This window comes from Panthera uncia (assembly GCF_023721935.1).
Source record: "Panthera uncia isolate 11264 chromosome D3 unlocalized genomic scaffold, Puncia_PCG_1.0 HiC_scaffold_8, whole genome shotgun sequence".
Taxonomy (NCBI): domain Eukaryota; kingdom Metazoa; phylum Chordata; class Mammalia; order Carnivora; family Felidae; genus Panthera; species Panthera uncia.
The window spans coordinates 78506716-78530019 of record NW_026057586.1 but is presented as its reverse complement, the minus strand read 5'-3'; the positions used below and the strand labels follow the sequence as shown (position 1 = coordinate 78530019).

The 23304-nt window shown below is 36.6% G+C and overlaps 1 protein-coding gene across 3 annotated transcripts in view; it reads right to left on the bottom strand.

The window, feature by feature from the left end:
- MED13L (mediator complex subunit 13L) overlaps positions 1–23304 on the bottom strand; it is a 304813-nt gene that overhangs the window by 262885 nt on the left and 18624 nt on the right. For all 3 annotated transcript variants that reach the window (XM_049619895.1, XM_049619896.1, XM_049619899.1), the window contains exon 2: positions 5547–5784. In XM_049619895.1, the coding sequence (XP_049475852.1) occupies positions 5547–5784 (238 nt within the window). The remainder of the gene's footprint in view (positions 1–5546; positions 5785–23304) is intronic.

The following is a 23304-nucleotide window of genomic DNA, read 5'->3' as shown; positions in this document are numbered from 1 at the left end:
ATTTCTTACATTATTGCCTTCCTGCTCATATCCATCTTATATATAATCTTCCTAATTATGTCTCTTTCCTGATGAGAAACCTCCAACAATTCCTCAAAATCTACCAAATTCAATGCAAATTCGTCTTCCTTTCTCCAGTGCATTCCACATTATGGCCCACCTGCCCAGGCTCTCAGTCTCTCCTGACTATTTCACAAGTAGCCTAAGTTCCAGACAAACCTGCCCTTCACACCATTTGTTCACTGCTGGCAGGCCGCCCTTTGTACAGGCTACTTCTTCTGATTGCGACAAGGTCCATCCCGACCTAGATAGCTCCTTCTTACCCAATAAGACACACCTGAAGCCTCTGGGCTTCCCATCATCTCCCTATCCTCTGTTCCCCAAGACTGAATGTGATGCTTCTGCAAGATTCTATAACTTAATCATTTACAGCTTACTTTGTCACAGCATAATTATGGATTCACCTCACTAATTCCCCAATAACACCGTGAGCTCCTTAAAGATAAGGACTCATTTTACATATCCAGGGCTGATCACAACTCTTGCCTAAGGTTAGAAGTTCAATAAACAGATGAGAAACCAAGAAGGTTATCAACCCTTAGCACTAGGGCTCACAGTGTTTCTGCTGTAAGTTTATAAAACACTTGTGCAATGGTCCTGAAACGGTCTGCCCACTGGGAAAGTAATCTACTACATTTCTGTTACATGTACTTACAGTGTTTCTCTGCAATATGCATATGTGTGTGCTTGTCTTATGCCCTTTTCAAACTCTACACTTATCAAGGGTAGAGATTACATCAAAACCCTACAGCGGGACCCACTGATACAGGTACTTGAGCATGGCCACAGGGAAGGATATACACATATTTGTGTTCAGCCAGTGCCCTAATTCAACACCATTGTGTGGAGATGGCAGTAAAGTTACAAACCTACCTTACAGAGATCCAAGAGTCACACCTTAAAGTTCGGATCTCTTCGTAATGCAATTTAAGGTTTATTATGAAACTCTGTGTATAGGAATCTAGGTAATTTTGATTATTATTTGAGGGGGGGGGAGAGAGAGACAGAGAGAGAGAGAGCGTGAGCACGAACAGGGGAGATGGGCAGAGGGAGGGAATCCTAAGTAGGCTCCACACTTAGCACAGAGCCGGACACAGGGCTCAATCCCACGACCTGAGGCGAAATCAAGTCAGCCACTCAACCGACCAAGCCACTCAGGCGCCCCTAGACAATTTTCATATGTACAGGGAGGGATATCCTCACTGCTCTAACACTTTATAAAGTTTTATTATTCTAAGTTATTCCACCCAAATATTAAAACTTAAAATCAAAAATAGAATTACTCCAACCTTAAGTATACTTTAAAAGTTACTAGTTGAGGTCCATTAGCAAGCGCTGAATGCTCTACAGAAGAATCATTTTAAAAATATCAAAATAGGGGCGCCTGGGTGGCTCAGTCGGTTAAGCGTCCGACTTCGACTCAGGTCACGATCTCGCGGTCTGTGACTTCGAGCCCCGCGTTGGGCTCTGGGCTGATGGCTCGGAGGCTGGGCCTGCTTCTGATTCTGTGTCTCCCTCTCTCTCTGCCCCTCCCCTGCTCATGACCTGTCTCTGTCTCTCTCTCTCTGTCTCTCTCTCTCTCTCTCTCTCAAAAAATAAAATAAATAAGTACATAAATAAAACATTAACAAATGTCAAAATATTTGAAGTTTGATGTATGGGTTAACTGTCTTTAGGCTAACTGTTCTCTGTGCTGTTCTCAGTAATTTAACTTTTGTTATCCTTATAACCCAATTTACAGTGAGGAAAGCTGAGGCAATGATGATGTACTTGACCAACAATACACAACTAGCAAGTGACTGAGCAGGGATTCAAATCTAGCCCATGTTCTGAACCACTATGCCATACACTAAAAACAGCAATTCCCCAGATAAGGGCCCAAAAGTGTTTATCCAAGTGACAGGATAGGCTATAAATGTGTTTTAGTGTTCTCTCCAACTATTTCATAGTTACCTCAAGCATTTAAATAAAACATCTAATATTTTAAAGTTAACCTGTGTGTCAATCCTGCAGGATTATTCTCTATGGGAACACTTTATACAATCAACCAAAAATGCTTGCTTTAGTGCTGTATTGCACTGTGAGGTCTCTTAGTAGTATGCTCTTTCGAGTACACTGTAAAGACAAAGGGAACTACCAAATAAAAAAATTAAAAAGCATCTGCAGAAACAATAAAATGTCCCTATAAAAAGAAAATACTGGGGCACCTAGGTGGCCCAGTTGTTTAAGCATCTGACTCTTGGTTTCAGCCCAGGTCATGATCTCACGGTTCGTGAGTTCGAGCACTGTCTGCATGGGGCCTGCTTGGGATTTTCTCTCTCTCTCTCTCTCTCTCTCTCTCTCTCCCACTCTCTGTGCCCCCCCTCACTCATGCGCGCTCTCTCAAAATACATAAAATTTTTTAAAAAAAGAAAAGACAATGTTACAATAATGATACCATCGTGCTTAATATTATAGGGCTCTGTTAAAATGTATTTTATGAAATACATATGAAATGACTCTTACATATGAGAAAAGAACAACACAGGGGCTCCTGGGTGGCTCGGTGGGTTGAGCATCTGACTTTGGCTCAGGTCATGATCTTGCAGTTCACAAGTTTGAGCCCCGCGTCGAGCTCTATGCTGACAGCTCCAAGCCTGGAGCCTGCTTTGGATTCTATGTCTCCCTCTCTCTCTACACCTCCCCTGCTCATATTCTCTCTCTCAAAAATAAATAAAAAACATTTTTAAAAATTTTAAATAAAAAAGAACAAAACGATTCCAAAATATCTTCAATTTGTATGACTACCAATTAAAATATTTCCTTTGTACCTTTTTCTCATGACCACTCTACGTCTCATATTCTCCCTCACTTGAAATAAAGTTGTCCTTATGCCACTCATTTTTCTAATTAAGTTTCAAATATTTTCTAAAATTAGGTTGAACCACATAAAAGTCCCCTTTTCAACCACTTTTACCTATGGGATGGACACTTCACATGCTTTCATCTAAAAACCTTCCCCAATTCAACATATCAAAAAGAATAAATGTACTTAACAAAGTTATGACTATTCCATCACTGTCATACTTTCCTGGTAGCAAGTAAGAGAATAAAGTTTATACTGTTTTCAGACTCAATAGGTTAGAAAATAAAAATAAAAAATAATCATTCTCATGAGAAAACATTCACAATACATTGTAAAGTGAAAAAGACAGAGTTACAAAACAGTATGATACCAATTTCACTTATACATAAAAATACCAAATATTACAACTGTTTTAGACTTCGGGATTTTTATTCTCTTCATCTGACAGTTCTGTTTTCCTAATTTTTTAATTAAAATGTAGTATTACTGTGATTTATAAAAAAGTTTATAAACAGAAGTCAATCTTTGCTTAATTCTTTACCAAAAAGATATTTTTTTCAATATATGAAATTTATTGTCAAATTGGTTTCCATACAACACCCAGTGCTCATCCCAAAAGGTGCCCTCCTCAATACCCATCACCCACCCTCCCCTCCCTCCCACCCCCCATCAACCCTCAGTTTGTTCTCAGTCCAAAAAGATATTTAATTAATCAATGAAATAAATACATGTGCGATCTAAAACAACTATGAGAATTTTAGATAGCCTACATCTTTTTGTTAACTCAGTAACAGAGCCCATGAGAAATAACACAGTAACTTGTTATTTCTAAGAACACTGATCATGTGCTTTGTTGGTATGGACAAACAGCTTTACTCCATACATGAAGTAAATAAGCCTAATTAACAGTTGGGTTTGGTTTCATCACTATTATAAAATGATAATTTGTGCTGCTAACAAATAAATACCAGACCAAGAAGTTCAGACATAAGCTATCAATACAGAGTAGAGAAACTGAAGGACATTAAAAATCAGAAGTAAACATGAGAAATAAAGGATAAAGAAACAAAAATGTTATATTCCTCTACCACATGTATAAAAAAATTTTATAACAAAACTATATGTTTTGATATTTAAACGAACAAATATAAATGCTATAATTATCTTCTGGGGTATCTTATTTTAAAAAGTCTGATAAATGGAATCCAGATGTGAATTAAACTAATTCAACTAATTTTACCTGAGTTCATTGCTAACTACCTAAAATAAGCTTTGATATGTATGTAAGTTCTAAGATTCTGCTGATTAACCAGCTAAGTAAGCAATCCTACCCAGACTGGGTTCTTTTATTTATAAACCAAACATTCTAAAAACTACAGGGAGAAAGGTTCATGTTGAATAGACAAATGGACCATAAGGTAAACAGCTCAATTAGTCCACTGTGGTTTACTGCCCTCTGGCTGTTGTGGCAAAGGATATCACAGATTTAAAAAAAAAAAAAAAATGGTTGCAAAGAAAAGCTAGGAAGATATCAAACAAAACTTGGCAGGAAAATTCTTTAGCCATATTCAGACACCTTAGAATAAAACCTCAAGTACACATTAAAGTTAATTTTACTCTTTCCTTTAAAAAAAAAAAAAAACACTAAATATATCAACTAACAAAACATTTCAAACATTATCTGAACTTTTTCAACCACAAACTAACAAAATATAGAGTAGTTTGGACATAATTAAAGTTGGCTCTAGGAGAGTTAAGTCAAAAAGGGTTAATGCACTAGCCTAAAGATTGTAATTAATCTTGATTTAGAAAAATTATTTAGCATACTAAATGGAAACATTTAGGTAAAGAAGTAAAAAAACTTTACCGACATTCAAAGAATATTGATAAAATTTCCCCTGGTTATAAATCTACAATAAATACAAAAAATAGCTTAGAGTAATGAAACTCTTAGATTAATTCAAAGTTTCCACATATCAGATATAATCTGAAGTTAAAAATTAGACAACATTGGAGAGCAAGTATTTCCTGGAATCACCTAATTATATAAAAAGCAGGAACAAAACAAAGGAAAACTTGCTACCTCAAAATCAGATCAGATTATTTAATCTTTCTACAAAATACTATCCAATGTCATCTCATAATCTTTTCCAATAAGGCTTGTACTAACTTTTATTATCACTTTACAACTTTCCATCAGTGTTCAGCTGGTAATGAACCACAACAGCCACAGTTCAAGAAAAAACAATTCTGTTCATTTCACAGACTTGCTAATTACTCACACTCACTATCATTTTAAAACAGTGGATCTTAGCCTTGTTCCACCCCAAAACACCCAGGGGACACAGTATTTTCCTTTAGTAACAGTGGCTCACAGGTTCTGGTTCCTAGCATGACTGGGAAACAACAAGCAAATTTGAAAAAAATAACAGAAGTAGAAAGAAGAGGAGTAAGAGTGAGGATATTCCTTTCAAGAGACATACCCATTAAACACTTGAATTTTTCTCAGCAAGTTTTAATAAATTCTTTTTGAAACTTACTACTGTTAAATAATTATAATTTTATACACACACACACACACACACACACACACACACACACACACGATGGTAACAGTTTTTAAGAAAAAACAAAACCTTACCCTGCAGTTCATGATGTATTACACCCACTAGGTTGGGTTCGTCTCCCCACCAGAAAATCCATAACTCTTTGCAATCTGGTTTGACATCACGACGCCATACACACAGCAAGTTGGCTTGCAAACAGCGGATGAAACTTAACAGGATTGGATCATCTTGGGCTGGGGCTGAAATTATGGGTCCACAGTCCCCATGCCCTCCAAAATTGTACCTACGCCATTTGATTCCCGTGAGTTCAGCCTGGAAAAAGACAAGAAAATTACAATGGTTTTGATATTTCTTTTTACTTACAGAACACTTAAAAACAGGCTTCCATTACAGATAAGCAAATCTGCTAAAATAAATATTGTCACTATACTTCACCTAAGAGTTCTCTCACTGAAAAATGTTTGTCAATCCTCCTTGATTTTTAAAGGGAGAAAAAATTCATTTTTTAAATATTTTTTAACATTTATTCATTTTTGAGAGTGAGAGAGACAGAGCATGAGCAGGGGAGGGGCAGAGAGACAGGGAGACACAGAACCCGAAGCAAGCTCCAGGCTCCGAGCTGTCTGCACAGAACCCGACGCAGGGCTCGAACTCACAGACCATGAGATCATGACCTGAGCCGAAGTCGGACGCTTAACCGACTGAGCCACCCAGGTGCCTCAAAACTTCATTTTTTTATATCAAGATTTCTACATGGCTCCTCATATTAAATACCAAATCACCACAAACAAATGATTATTATTTCCGGTTGAACCATTTTTACCCAGAATGTACTATAAAGTCCTTACATATAAAAGCTATTTTCTATTATTTCTTATTTGATTCATAAATTATATTTAGAAATCAGGTAAGAGGGAAGTCTAGGTGGCTCCGTTAGTTAAGCATCCGATTCTTTATTTCGGCTCAGATCGTGATCTCACCGTTCATGAGACCAAGCCCCATGTCCGTGTCTGTGCTGATGGTGCAGAGCCTGCTTGGGATTCTCGCTCTCCCTGTCTCTACCCCACTCGCACACACATGCATGCTCACTCTCTCTCTCACACAAAATAAATAAACAAACATTTAAAAAAAAGAATAAATCAGGTAAGAGTTTAAAAAATAAGTTCATAAAACTGAAATCGTTTTTTTCAAAGAATTTCCTCAATTCCTTCCCATCCAGAAGCTAGTTTCAATCTTTCTTTTTTTTTTTTTTTTTTTAATTTTTTTTTTCAACGTTTTTTATTGATTTTGGGGACAGAGAGAGACAGAGCATGAACGGGGGAGGGGCAGAGAGAGAGGGAGACACAGAATCGGAAGCAGGCTCCAGGCTCCGAGCCGTCAGCCCGGAGCCCGACGCGGGGCTCGAACTCACGGACCACGAGATCGTGACCTGGCTGAAGTCGGACGCTTAACCGACTGCGCCACCCGGGCGCCCCTCAATCTTTCTTAATCAAGAAAGCAGTTATCATGCAGCATCATAGTGCTTCATCATTAACGCCAAAGCAAGCTACTAACAAAACTGATGCAAAGTTATCAGCAATTTATTCATGTTTTTGTCTTTTGTCTTCCAAACACATTTTAAAACATGGAAACTAAACCAGCTGCAAGCAGAACCCGGGTCTTTATCCCATTACCTACATTTGTATTTTAAAATTTCTTAAATCTTAGAGGGGGCTAAGCAGCTAAAACTCAAAGATGGTTCAACACAAACAGAAGCTGAATTCCTTATTTAAATAGCTATAAACTACAACTATATATTCAAAACTGGTGATAAAAGGGATTCATAACATCATTCTGCACAAAAGACTCCATGTGTCCCTTGCATTCAATCCTTACCCACTCATCTTCCCTCCCCACCGCCACCAAGTCAATTTTTGTCAGTTGTTTTTCAAAAATCAAGTATAAGATAGAAAAAAACAGTATCTCCTGCTAACATAACTGAAACAAATTTAAAGTGCCGAAACAATCAATCACCATAATGAACGAAACACATTTAAGAAAAAAATATCAATTTTATTCAATCCCATAAAATGCGTCACTTCAAAAAAAATTGTTCCAAATATAATAATGTCCAAATTAAAACTGTCTGGCATTCAGTGACTTACCCCCCTTCACATTGTGAGATATGCAAATCCAATCTCTAATGAATATTCTTGGTAAAAGCATCATTTATGCTTTCCCCTTTATGCCACTTTGTTTTCTTAGTATGAAAGTACTACATGGACAATGCAGTAAGTTCAAAAATAAATAATATAAATTAAAAGTAAAATAATCACACCAGGAGGGGCACCTGGGTGGCTCAGTCAGTTAAGCATCCAATTTCGGCTCAGGTTTGATCTCACCGTTCGTGAGTTCAAGCCCCCCATCAGGCACTGTGCTGATAGCTTGGAGCCTGGAGCCTGCTTCATTCAGATTCTGTGTGTCCCTCTCTCTCTGACCCTCTCCTGCTCACACTCTGTCTCTCTCTCTCTCAAAAATAAACATTAAAAATAGTAATAATAATTTTAAAAATAATACCACCAGGAATATTTTCCATAATCACATCAGAAATAATTATTAGTATCTTAATGTATGTTCTTCCTGTTTTTCTGTACCTAGTTTTTAATTTAGAACCATATTACCATGGCTTTATATCCTGCTTTTTGACTTACTATATTTATATATATAAAATTATATATATATAAATTACTATATTTACATATATATATAAATTATTCTTCAAAACAGTTTTTAGGGGCACGTGGGTGGCTCAGTCAGTTGGGCATCTGACTTCCGTTCAGGTCATGATCTCACGTCTTGTGAGTTCGAACCCCACGTCAGGCTCTGTGCTGACAGCTCAGAGCCTGGGGCCTGCTTCAGAGTCTGTGTCTCCCTCTCTCTGCCCCTCCCTGCTCATGCTCTGTCTCTCTCTCTCTCTCTCTCTCAAAAATAAACATTTAAAAAATTGTTTTTAAAACAGTTTTTAATGTTTGTATAATACGTATGTATTCACTGGAGAAAACATAATTTATCCCGTAATAATTAGACAAACTTTCATTTTCACTGTTATAACTGGTAAACACCCTTGCATACTGTTATTTTCCAGATGACTTTCTTAAGAGAGACTGCTTGATGTGGAATTACCAAAGAATATGAATATTTTAAGACTCATGGATGAGTGCTACCATACAGTTTTTCAATTAGTAGTCCCACTAATACAAATAACCTCCTCCCAAATTGCGTATCTTCTTAAATACCTGCCAATTCAATAGAATGGTATGTCCCTGTACTAATATGTAGTCCTTTTTCAGTTCAGAGGGAATCATTATCATATATTTAATCATAAGTATAATCTGGGGCCTGCCTTCCTGGGTTTGAATACCAGCCCTACACTCACTAGCTGTAAGTAGCAAGTCTTAGCAAGTTACTTAACCTTTGTCTCTCTGTTGTCTTACCAGTAAAATCAGGATAACAGTATTTACAGAGTTGATTAAATGAGTCAGTATGTATATACTTAGGAAGATGCCTGGCATATGGCAAAAAATATAAATGATATCACTATCATTACTAGTAATGACAGTAGTATTTCTCCTTGAGTTGTTTGTTCAGATCTTTTGTGCATTTTTCTCGCATACAAATCTCTTTATTTCTTCGAATGAAATCAATGTGTACGTATGTGTGTGTTTAAAACAGAAAGCCTAACATCAATTTTTAAATAAAGGTCAAAGAATAAACTAAATAAAAAGACTTAAGAGGCAATTGAAATCAGAAAAGTTAAGTAAAAGACTAATTTTTCTCATAAGCACCTAAGCTCATGTTCTGTCCCCAAGGATCTGGGGGTTGGCGGGGGAGACAAAAGATACCAATAAATATAAATCCCTAATATGTACATTAACTATATTTAAAAGGTTAGAAAATTAAGATATATCAGAGATTGAAACATCAGGTGAGGCAGTCCCCAAGAAATCTATGAACGGCAATTTATTCACTAGAATACTTTCACCTGTAACATCCGGCATGGTTCAGCAAACAAAATATTTGGCTTTGATTCAGGAGAATGATTTCCTAATCCCAGCACTTCCACTAACTTCCTATCAGTGCTTCTCTGGTCTCAGTGATAAAGGGAAGCCGCTGCCGCCTGCTCTATATTCTTTATGGAGTTGTTCTAGCAAGTGATATAACACAAATGCAAGTGATACAACAACAGAGCTACCAACTTAATCACTTCATAACTAATTCAACCAGAAAAACTGAAAAATGTCCCATTATCTTAAAACAATTTCGTTCGTTACCTTAAAGCTAAAATTAAATATCATTATACCAGTCTTCACTGAAAAATCTAACAATGAAACACCATTTAAGCCTAACCGAGATAACTAAGTATAAAGTGAATGTGCAAAGGCTTAGCTTTAAATTTTGAATTAATTAATGTTTGATAAGAGGGAAGACAACTCAGGGGCACCTGGGTGGCTCAGTCAGTTAAGCGTCCAATTCTTGATTTCGGCTCAGATCATGATCTCACGGTTCGTGGGTTCTAGCCCTGCTGTCAGCGCAGAGCCTGCTTGGGATTCTCTCTCTCAGCTTCTCTCTCCCTCTCTCTGCCCTTCCCCCACTCATGCACACATATGCTTTCTCTCAAAATAAATAAGGGGGGGAGGGGAGGGGGAGGGGAGGGGGAGGGGGAGAGGAGAGGAGGAGTGCCTGGGGGGCTCGGTCGGTTAATGATCCAACTTGGTCTCAGATTATGATCTCATGGTTTGTGGGTTCAAGCCCCAGGTCAGGCTCTGTGCTGATAGGTCAGAGCCTGGAACCTGCTTTGGATTCTCTGTCTCCCTCTCTCTCTCTCTGCCCCTCCAGCACTTGCACTCTCTCTGTCGCTCAAAAATGAATAAACATTAAAAAATTAAAAAAAAAAAAAAAAGGAAATACAACTCCGTAATACTGAAATACTGTCCAAAAAAAAATCCTATCATGGATGTATATTCAATTAGACTAATACACAGCCTCATATACCACGATCATGTTTATAGTTAAAAATCAATTCCACACCAACTACTATTGACCCAATTTCTGACACAAGTACAGATTTCCAAGCCTCAAAATCCTTTATCTAATGATTCCAAAATTGTGAAGCAACCATATAAAATATTTCTAGATGCAAATTATCCAAAAATGCAGTATTTGTCACTGACAAACAATCCATAATCATATTTAAGTTTAAAATTACATGGTTTTTAAAAGATGGAATCCAAAAGATGGAATTAAAATATACAAGGAAAAAACCCAGCACGCACGTGTATATAATAACAACCCCAACTTTGTGCACTGATGCATCACCTATTTCACAACAGGCACCACAGCAGGGTCTTCACACAGAATTTCTAACCTTCACAAACAAACAGGTAAAGAAATTAGGACTCAGAAGGTTAAATAATTCTCCCAAAACTACACAGGCAGCAAATGGCAGATCCCAAATATAAATGGATTCAAAGCATAACCGAATTTAAGGCATAAATTCTTTCCCACTCTGCCATGCTGCTTCTTAAGGCTAATGGTAAAAATTAGCCCTAGAGGATTATAAAATAGTACAAAGAAACTGTCATCAACTCAATTTAGCAATGGCAAGAGCTCATGGCCATACTTTCTAATTTAAGAAAGTTCATGAATCTTTCTTTAGTCTTCCTGAGGTATTAAGAAAACTAGTACAAGAGAGCCCACACACCTCCCATGAATAGAAGAGACTTTTTTTATTTCACTCAGATAATTATATGCCTTCTTTTACATGTTACCACTATAAGACTGTATCTACACAAGCTAATTTTTAGAGGGTATGTACAACAAGCCAAGAAAATAACTATTCTAATAATAGCAAGAAAGACGGGAGGGAAATTTTCTCCTCAATGGCTGGCATCTGTTGAACAGGTAGTCAAGATCCTCAGAAAATTGAACTTAACTGGCAGAGGCTCCCGTGGCCTTCTGTTTAGGCCACTATAGTCAGTTCAGAATGGTTGGAATTAAATAGATTACAACAGAATCGGGATAAATGCAGTTTCTAACAGCATGAATGTATTTAAAGAAAATTTATATTGATTCTTAATGTGCTATTCTTTAGACACAATACATAGGAAATGAGCTGATAAATTCTCCCAAAGGAAGTCATTTATTTGCACTGACCCATTGCAATTAGAACCCACATGACTAACAAGTATATACTTGCAGTGTGGCTCCTCAGGGTTGAAGCTGTATTCAGCAGTCACCGAACAGAGTCGAAGGAACAGGACTTGGTTATGAATGAACTCAGGGAGGTATAGTACCACAGAAGAAACACTGGCTGGAGGTCAGAAGATCTAGGTTCAAGTCCTAGTTTTTTAACTATTTACCTGTATGATACTAGGAAATCTACTCCCATCTCAGGGCAGCACAGCTTCCTGACCTGTAAAGCGATATGGTTGACCTAGATACTATAAATGAGTTCAAGTCTCCTGGCCCAGGCTAATTACATCCCACTCACAAAGGCAACTTGTAGATGAGACTGAACCCTTAATTATATGCCTTAGAATGATCCGTATGAATAGGAGAGCTGCCAGAAGTTCTGAATTTTCAAGAAACAGGTAAAAGAGAGACTTCTCAAACTACAGAACAATTACCTTAATACCAATCTTGAGCAGGATTCTAGGATGGTGTGTAGAAAAGGCAGCTGTGAGGGGCGCCTGGGTGGCGCAGTCGGCTAAGCGTCCGACTTCAGCCAGGTCACGATCTCGCGGTCCGTGAGTTCGAGCCCCGCGTCAGGCTCTGGGCTGATGGCTCAGAGCCTGGAGCCTGTTTCCGATTCTGTGTCTCCCTCTCTCTCTGCCCCTCCCCCGTTCATGCTCTGTCTCTCTCTGTGCCAAAAATAAATAAAAAACGTTGAAAAAAAATTAAAAAAAAAAAAAAGAAAAGGCAGCTGTGATTATCTGGGGCTAACATGGGTGTACGAGAAAATTCCAAATCTGCCTCACCTCACAACCTCCCATGATAGGGTTACTACTCTAGAAGATCAGGAAAATACAGCAAACATATTAAATCATCCCTCAACTTGAGTCAGAGAAAGGAAAAAAATCAGGAATAATAGAAAACTTCTGTAAAAACACAACTAATCAGCTCCAGGTAAAGACACCAGGGTAAACAGACACATCTGCTTTTGCTCTCTTAAGCTCCTCTAAAACACCAGTCAAGAATGTTTGTTTTGTTTTTCCCTTAAATCATAACATCACAATGGTAGGCAGAAGAGAAGATGAGAGCATCAAGATTTTGAAAGCTAAGAAGCAGATGCTCAAGAGGTAAAGAAATTTATAATGTCTAAAAAAACTGAATCCTAGCTATGGAGAAAGGGCAGATAAAACCCAATATACACAGAATCCCCTCAGACTCAGGAGTTAACAATACAGTTATCTTTGGATGGAGGGTTAAAAGGCAGAAAGGAGATGAAATAAGGAAAAGTGGCTGAAGGCCTGCTTAGAAGGCACTCAAGAACTCAGGCACTCAGGTACCCTCCCCACTGCTCTTTTTACCCCATCGAACAACTGGAAGGGTATTCTCTGTGGCCAGTAAAAACAGAGAGTATCTGCACTGAGGGACACAGGCACAACTGAAGGCAGGGAACCAGAGTGAAAACAGTGAACATGTACAAAATAAAAGTAAAAAACCACCCTCTCCCATTTCCCTCTCAGCACCCAGAAAGCTGGCAACCAGTCTTTCATCGCCTAGAGAGAAAGGGCGTCTGGAAATCTTCTTTGGGAAATCTAACCAGCTCAACAGAAAAGACCTCAAAATACTGACAAGAGAGGTTCCCCCAACTAAAGAGCCCACCCAGATCAGTGAAGTGCACAGTAAATGTCACTCGCATACTCAACTTCCAAGCAGTTTTTCAGTCCACCACTCCTAAGCACGGACAACCCAGAATTACTAAAGAGTTGAGGAAAAATATGGAGGAATGATAGACAAAAAGAAACAGAAACAAACAGAAAAGTAACTTGAAGGAAACAGACTAGACTGGGAGAAGAACAAAAATTCTAATCCATTATTAATATTCTCAAAGAGATAAAATAGTGCTGCCATTTTTAAAATACTTATTTGAGACAGTGAGCACCTGCACAAACACGAGTGGGGGAGGGGCAGAGAGTGAAGGGGAGAGAGAATCCCAAGCAGGCTCCACACTGTCAGCGCAGAGCCCAACATGGGGCTTGATCTCACGCTATGTAATGGTTGCACTATTTGAGGGCGCCTGGGTGGCTCTGTCGCTTAAGTATCCGACTCTTCGTTTCAGATCAGGTCACGATCTCGCAGTTCGTGGGTTCGAGCCCCATATCAGCCTCTGGGCTGACAGCTCAGGGCCTGCAGCCTGCTTCGGATTCTGTGTGTGCGTGTGTGCCTCTCTCTCTCTCTCTCTGTCCCTCCCCCACTTGTGCTGTCTCTCTCTCCAAATAAATAAGCATTTAAAAAAAACAAATAAACTTAAAATAAAAATAAATAAATAAATAAATAACCTGTAGACTATCTCAGAAAACTAAAAAAGAGCTCTTGAAAATTTTTAATTAATGATGCCAAAAATGAGAAAACTCAATAGAAGGGCTGGAAGATAAAGTTTATGAAATATCCCAAAAAGTAAAGCAAATACACAAATTGAAAAGTAGGGAGGGTGGGGGAGATAAAATTAGAGGAGCAGCACAGGAAGTTCAAGACCAAATACAAGAGCTATCAGAAAGAAAAAATACACAAAATGAAAAAAGAGGAAGTTACTGATAAAATAATTCATGAAAATTTCTGAGAAAAATAGAATGTGAATTCCTAGATTGAGAGGGCTCTCTAAATACCCAGAACAACAGATTAAGAGACTCAAGGCATTTTGTAAACTTTCAGCACACTACAGGCAAAGAGAAGGTCCTGAGAGCTTCCATATAGTAAAAAGAGATCACAAAGAATCAGGAATGAGAATGATTTCTGACTTCACAACAGCAATACCAGAAGCAAGGCAATGGTGCGAGAACTCCAAAATTCTAAAGGAAAACGATTTCCAAACTAGTTACCTATGCCAATCTAAATTATCAAGTGTAGAAGTAGAATATATTTTAAAATATGCAAGACTTAGAGAGAGAGAGAGAGAGAGAGAGAGAGAGCGAGAGCGCATGCACCCTTTCTCAGGAAACTCCTGGAGATGTACTCCTCCAAAAAGAAGGAATAAACCAAATAAACCAAGAGATTCAGGAAATAGATCCAACGTGGGATGGAGTGAACACGAATTGCTAAAACAACAGGGAATAATCAGATGATTACAGGCTGTCAACTGTGCATCAATGTAGAGGGCAACCAATCCAGATTGCAACAGGTTGTATCTCAAGAAGATGAAAATGACAGAATACATTTGCAAGTCTTAAATTAAAAGGAGATTCAGACAATAGGCAAAAAGTATGAGGATGAGTTAATTAAAAATACATAGTAAATAGTCAAATAAAGAAAAAAGGTAATTACTATCTTCAAATTATGCAGAAAAAGTAATCAGAGTATACTAGATGGCTCAGCCATACATTAACATAATCAAATGAATGTTAACACTGAATAATAAGCTAATTAAAATTACCATGTAACTATCTCGTTAAAATGGGAAGATGGGAAAAGTATTTGTAGGGGGCAGAGAGAATGAGCTAAATCCTCATCTTCAATAATGAAAGATCCAGAATTTGAAAACCTTAAAAGTAACTGCAAGCTTAGTCTTTAGAATATTCAGTATTAGATTCTTACATTTAAGTAAGAATCAAGACAATCAACAAAAGGGGGCAAAAGTGTTTGTCTGTGGAAAAGGTAAAATAGGAGCCAGCAGAGGAATATTATTCATAAAACCTTGTAGGGCTATTTGACTCTTAAACTATGTTAATAATACAACTCTAATTTTTTAAAAAAGAAAAAAAAACTGACCAAATGTAGTAAGACATAGTTAATGCCTACAAAAATTACTACTAGTATTGAAAATTCATTATACCACTTTATAGACCAATTGGCCCACATTTCTAATCTTAAGAATAATTTGACATCCCATAAATTGTGTTGCAAAAGCCAAAAGGTTATCTACCATGTGTTAAAATATTGTGCTGTTGTCTTTCTTTGCTCCATTTTTAGACTACTAAAACTTCAATTAACCAGAGACATACTTCCAGCTACACACTTCCTCCCACCTAAGTCTTCAACTCTTCCTACATTTACCTAAGCAGCTTGCCCAGGTTCCCTCTGCAGAGGGGCTGAGGACAACAAGACCCTGGACGTCCCATAGGACTCCCACCTAACATGTTATTTCCATGTTGTGAGAAACGCAATATGGTAACTCTCCATATGATGAAGCTGAATATCAAAGATGTTTTCTAACATATGTACATTTTTGCTGATTCATAACAACTTTTTCCTGAATATTTACCAATATTAGTTCAAAAACATAAAAATAAAAACTAGGGAGGCTGGGTTAGCAGAATATGAGTGAAAAGGGCTCAAAGATTTTATTTGACAAGAAGCTTAATACAATTAAACAATGTGAAAGAGCTACTAAAAAAGTTACTTCCATCTTAAGCTACACTGCTAAAAGCACAGGATCTAGATCCTACACAATGTATCTTACATAGCAAGTCCCTGGTCAATACTGCCTTCAGCTCCCAACTCCATACTTTGAGAGAAATCTAGATAAACTGGAACAAATTAACAGATGAAGGACTAGGTTGGTAAGGAAATCTAAACATGTCATATGGCTAGAGTCTCTATGGCCTCATGTTCAATACTTTCAAGCAAATAAACACGGCAGCAAAAAAAAAAAAAAAAAAAAAAAAAATCAAAAACAAAAGGAATAAAGCCATAGTGGAATTAGGCTGGATGCATTTAATATGGAGTTAACATTCTGAAGAAATTTATGAAGTCTTCAACTTATATGAAAGACTCATATGTGGAAGATGAATTAGATATGCTTAGCACAGACCCAAGTGGTAGCAGAGAATCAAATGGAAAAACTGATGATTAAAACAACAACAGTGATAGCTTTCTCAAAAAATCCCTGGTTGAGATCCCTGAGAATCATACATATGAGATGTTAAGGAGAAGCTGTTAATACTGGATGTGGCTTCAAACATCAAAGGGGTGGTTGGACAGTATGATTTATAAGGTTCCTTTCAAACATGAAATACAAATCTCAAAGATTCTTCCCTTCCAATCATAAGATTTTGTATCTCCAATATCATTTGTATCTCAGTCAACTAGTTCAAGGGACTGACAAACTATACCCCATGGGTCAGCTGAATGTTTTTGTTGTTAAAATTTTATGTTCTCTGGTGTAATCTGAAAGAAAAACTCACACTCAACAGATTCACAAAACTTCATAATAATGGAGGAAAAAATGGGGAAAATAAAAGAATGACATAAGAAGAAATTATTATGATTTCTCACCACAAACTTGGTAATAATGGACACATTTGCCTAGAAATGTGTCTCAATAACCATAGGAGAGAAACATACAAACCATTCCGGAAATACGATGTGGCTAAGAGAGGAAAGGAGTGTCAGAACACTACAACTAGATGGCCAAATGTTTTCATGGATAAAGTTTTATTAGTACACAACTTTGCCCATTTATTTACATACTATCTTTGCTCCTGCCACACTACAACCACAGAGCTGATTAGTTGTAACTGAGACTGTGTGACCTGTGAGCCTGAAATAACTACCTTCTGATCCTTAAAAGACAAAAAACAAAGCCCTGAACTAGGATAGAAGATAACACACGCAGGCAAATATGGCATTTGAAATATAAGAAACACTGTAACTATCCTTCTACCATAAACAACTAGACAAAAAAGTATGAAACTACTGTTTTCAGACATTGGACAAAAGACAGCATGGAGCTAGGATCTCTAAGAGAAAGAAAACAAATGAAGTAGGCCTTGCAAAGGCTGAGGCAGCTGGAATTTATGAGAGCGTATCACCAGAAAGTTCTGCAGAAAAAGAGCTCCAGAGACCTGATAGGGGTTCTTGTGAAATAGTTCCTACATACACTAAGCTACACATTCAAAGAGCAAAATTCCATGAGGCCTGGCAAAGAATTACTAGAGAGCTATCACTCTAACAGTTCACACAAAACTGGGAGACAAGTCTCGTTCTGAACAGTCAGGATGAAAACACAGTTAAACATGTTGGGCATTAAACAGAGACCACAGAAGGGCCATGATTGCTCTAACACACCCTAAAAATTGATTCTCAAAAATAACGACCATCACTACCATCATCATCTCATCTACAAGTAGCTAACTGCCAGCCAAAACAAAATTCAACTCTTTACAGGAAAGAAATACAATCCAGACTTTCAACAACATAACATTCACAATATCCACCACCCAATAAAAGAACACCAGACATTCAAAGACATAGCAAAAAGAGACTCATGGCCAGCAGAAAAATCAGTGAAGAGAAACAAACCCAGAAATGAAAGTGAAGATGGAATTAAAAATCACTTTAAGAAAGCTATCATAAGTACGGTCAAGAATTTAAACTTAATAAGAAATAAAAAACATAAAAACACGAGAATTTCCAGGCACAAATTACAAAATAAATTCACTGAATGGGTTTAACAGTAAAGTAGCACAGTAAAAGAAAAAAAAGGGGGGGGGGGTACAGGGGGACCTGACAACATACAATGTAATTACATAAGCTGAAGAACAAAGTATTTTTTCAAACTGAAAGAATAATGAGTAAAGCCAAAAGAAGACTATGATCAAGCACTCTTACATATAATTATGGTCCCAGAATGCAAAGGTAGAAGGGAGGACCAAAAAAATGTTTTTGAAAAATGGCCAAATTGTCTCCAAATTTCATGAGAACAAGGTACTCAGACCCAAGGAGTTCTGTGAACCCAAAGCAGCATAAATCAAAACAAACAAACAAAAAGAAAAAAACAAAAAAAACAAAAAGCAAAAAATACCAAATTAAGTTTCTGATAACCAGTGATTTTAAAAAAATCTTAAAAGCTGCCAAAAGGGAAAAAAGACACATTATATAAGGGAAAACAAAGACAATCCTTTAAACAGACTTCTCACCAGAAAGTATGCAAGCTTGGAAACAACAGATCATGTGAAAGGGGAAAAAAATGTCCACATCTAGAATTCTAGATCAAGCACGAATATCCTTCAAAAGTGAAGGTAAATACAGACTTCTTTTAGATGAGCAGAAACCCATGGAACTACCTCGTAATAAATATAAGTAGAATAAGTGCTTTTTAAAAAGTTCTGCAGGTACAAAGAAAATAGCAGATGGAAATCTGGATCTACACAGAAGAATATAAGCACCCAAAGCAGTTAATATATAAATAGAAAACATATGTTCTCTCACTTTTAATTTCTTTAAAACAAATTAACTGTTTACAGCAAAACTAATAATGCATCACAGATTGTATACAGATAGAGAAGAAAAATATATGACAACAGTAGCACAAAAGCCAGAAACAGAAAATGGAAGTATACTGTTCTAAGGTTTTTTACATTATAAATGAAATTTAATATTACTTGAAGATAAACTACGATAACAAAGTCCCATATTATAAGCTCTTGCACAGTCACTAAAAAGTAAAACAAAGAGTATATTTTAGATGCCAATGTGGGGCTTGAACTCACAACCCTAATATCAAAAGTCTCATGCTCCATCAACTGAGCCAGCCAGATGCCCCTAAGATGCCAATATTGAAGATAAAATTGAATCATAAGAAAACACTCAAATAATCTGAAAACAGGCAGGAAAAGAGGGGGGAAAAAAAAAGGAACAAAGAACAGATGGGACAGATAGGGAAAAGTGCCAAGACAGTAGACTTAAACACAACCATCATACAAATATGTTAAACACAAATAGTCTATTACAAGTAAAAAACATCAATTCTCAGGATAAGTAAAAATTTTAAAGGTCCAACTACATACTGCCCACAAGAAATTCACTTTCAATATAAAAACAAGTTATAATACAAATTATAAGAGAGCTAAAATGGCTAGATTAGTATCAAAGTGGATTCCAAGAGGACTATAAAGGAATAGAGAAATTTTGTAATGATAAAAATGTCAACTCTTCAAGAAGACATATATCCCAAATGTGCAGCTTTGTCTAACAACAAAGCTTCAAAATACATGAAGTAAAAACTGATATATCTAGAAGTAGAAATAGACAAATCCAGAATTATAATTGAAGATTTCAACAGGCCTCCTCTCAGCAACTGATAGAACAAGTAGACAGAAAATCAATAAGGTATAGAAAACGTGAACAACACTATCAACCAACATAACCAAACTGACATTTATCAAAAAAAAAAAAAACAAAAAAAAAACAAAAAAAACCACTCAACAGGATACAGTTTTTCAAATGCACATGGAACATTCACCAAGAGAACCCGTATGTGGAGCCATAAAACAAATATTAATATATTTAAAATTGAAATTTCTGAACAAAATTAGAAAGTCACAAAATATCTAGAACATCCCCCTTCCTGACAAAATCTGGAAATTAAATAAATAATACCTCTAAAACAACACATTGGACAAAAAGGAAATCACAAGTAGAAAATGTTTTGAAATAACTGATTATGAAAACAAAATATACAAAATTGTATGGGATACAAGTAAAACAGTGCTCAAGGAGAAATCTGTAGCTTTAAATATTTACAGTAGAAAGGAAGAAAGGTGTAAAACTGCTCCAAACTTCTTCCTTCAGAAGCTAGAAAAGAAGTGTATATTAAACCAAATGTAATCTCAGGGAAGACAATACTGAAAAGAGAAGAAATGGATGAAATGTGAAACTAACAACAGAGAAAACCAATACAGTAAAAAGCCGGTGTTCTTTTTTTGTTAATCAATAAAATAGAGAACTTTGTCTCTAGGTTAATCAAGAGAGAAAGAAAAGACAAATTACCAACATCAAGAATTATTTCACATACTAAAGACACTGAAGATAATGCAATTACTACAAACAACCTGATGCCAATAAATACAACTACTTAGATTACATGGACAAATTCTTTGAAAGAACTACCAAACTAAAGCAAATAAAAAAGTTAAAAATCTGAATAGCCCTATACCTATCAAAGAAATCGAATCTGTAATTTAAAACCTTCCTACAAAGTATTCTCCAAGGCAAGAGGGCTTCAATGGTAAATTCTATCAAACATTAAGAAAGAAATACCACTAATCCTACACAGGCTCTTTCAGAAAACAGAGAAGGGACTAATTCCCACATCATTTATGAGATTCACATTACTAACACAAGACAAAGATACTGAAGGGATCTATACGTCAATATCTTTCCTGAACACAGATTTAAAAATTAACAAAATAGTAGCAAATCAAATCCAACAGTACATAAAATGATAACACACCCTGCAAATGGGAGTATATCTTGGAAAGTGAGGCTTAGCTGAATGAGTTCAAAAGCCCATCAATGTAACTTGAATCAAACTAGCTCAAAAACCCATTAATATGATTCCCCATGTTAACAGAACAAAACCTATGATCATCTCAATAGATTCAGAAAAAACATTTAACAAAACTCAACACCTAATCGTGGTAAAAACTAAGTAAACCAGGAATTAAAGGGAACTTCCTCAACCCGATTAAAGAAGATGTTCAAAAACTACAGCTACCATCACAATTAATCATAGAAGATTGAGTACTTCCCATGAAAAATCAGTAACAAAGCAAAGAGGTACACTGTTATGCAACTTTGTAGTATAGGTCCTAACTAATGCAATAAAGCAAGAAAAAAAAGTAAGAGGCATAGAAACTGAAAGGAAGATATAAAATCATCTTTATTTACAGACAATATCCTCATGTACAGTTACAAAAATTCAAGGACTTTACCAAAAAGCGACTATTACTAATAATTGAGTTTAGGAAAGTTGCAGTATGTAGATACATATACAAAATTCAATTATATTTCTATATAATAGCATAAGCAATTAGAATATTTTGAAACAAAACCATTTAAAACAATTGAAAAATTTACAAAGTCCTAAGGGATGAATTTAATAACATATATTCCATACCTGTACACCAAAAACTACAATGTTGACAGAAATCAATGATCTTAAAAAAAAAAAAAAAAAAAAAAAAACGGAAGCTAGGCTACATTCATGAACTGGAAGCCTTAAAAGTGTCAACCTGTCAATCCTCCCCAATTTGATCTACAAATTCAATGAAATCACAATAAAATCCCTGCAGGATCTTTCTGAAAACTTCACAGGTTGATTCTAAAACTTATATTGCAGTGCAAAGTACCCAAAAGAGCCAAAATAATTTTGAAAAAGAACAAAGTTGGGAGAATTTGCCCAGATTTCAAGACATACCATAAAATTTCAGTAATCATGATATTGTGGTATAGGCATAAAAGACACATAAATCAAAGGGACAGAATACAGAATCCAGAAATAAACCTTTGCATAAACATAGACATATACAGATGCAATACATTCACTCGATTTATGACAAAGATGCCAAGGTAACGCAATGAGAAAAGCAGTCTTTTCAACAAATGAGGCTAGAACTAGACACCTACATGCCAAAAGAACTTCAACCCATACCTCACTCCACACACACAAAAAATGAACTCAAAAGGGGCCACTTGATCACAGACCTAAACCTAACAAAACTATAAAACTTCCGGAAGAAATCATGAGAGAAAATCTTTGTTACCTTGGAATCCCAATTAGAACTCTCATGTAACTGATGGAAATGTAAAATGGGACAACCACATTTTAAAACTTTAACAGTTCTTTATAAAGCGAAACCTATGTTTCCCACATGATTCAGCAACTATAATCCTATTTACAGAAAAAAAAAAAAATCTGTCACACACAAAACCAGTGTATCAATGTTCATAAAAACCAATACATGGAAGAGTAGGCAAACTGGAATAGCAATACAAGAGATTACAACTTAGCATTAAAAAGGAATAACCGGGGCGCCTGGGTGGCTCAGCCGGTTAAGCGTCCGACTTCGGCTCAGGTCACGATCTCTCGGTCCGTGAGTTCAAGCCCCGCATCGGGCTCTGTGCTGACTGCTCAGAGCCTGGAGCCTGTTTCAGATTCTGTGTCTCTCTCTCTCTCTCTGACCCTCCCCCATTCATGCTCTGTCTCTCTCTGTCTCAAAAATAAATAAACGTTAAAAAAAAAATTAAAAAAAAAAAAAAAGGAATAACCTACTTAAGCAACAATAGGAAGAGGACACGTACACTATGTGATTCCCTTGATAAAAAAAAAAATCCATCCTAGATTTTTTTAACTCAGTCAGTTACATGTCCAACTCTTGATTTCGGCTCAGGTCATGATCTTGTGATTCAAGGGATCGAGCCCTGCGTCTGGCTCTGTGCTGACGGCACAGAGCCTGCTTGGGATTCTCTCTCCCTCCCTCTGTCCCTCCCCCGCTCACGTGCTAGCTCGCTCTCTCTCTCTCTCTCTCTCTCTCTCTCAAAATAAGTACACTTTAAAACAAAATCTAGAAAAGACAAAATGAATCTATAGTAATATATCAGTGGCTATCTAGACATGGAGGGAAAGCATCACAGATGCTTTCTTTCTATTGTGATTTCAGTGGTGGTTTCACATAGGTATACATTTGTCAAAACTCATGAAACTATACTTACTTGCTTAAAATGGGTTCACTGTATTGTATGCAAAGATCAAACATTTATGTATTAATGGAAGAATTCATGAAAAAATCTCTGAAAGAAAAAAACCTATTTTTAATAAAGCCAAAACACCATCTTGCACATCTCCCAATG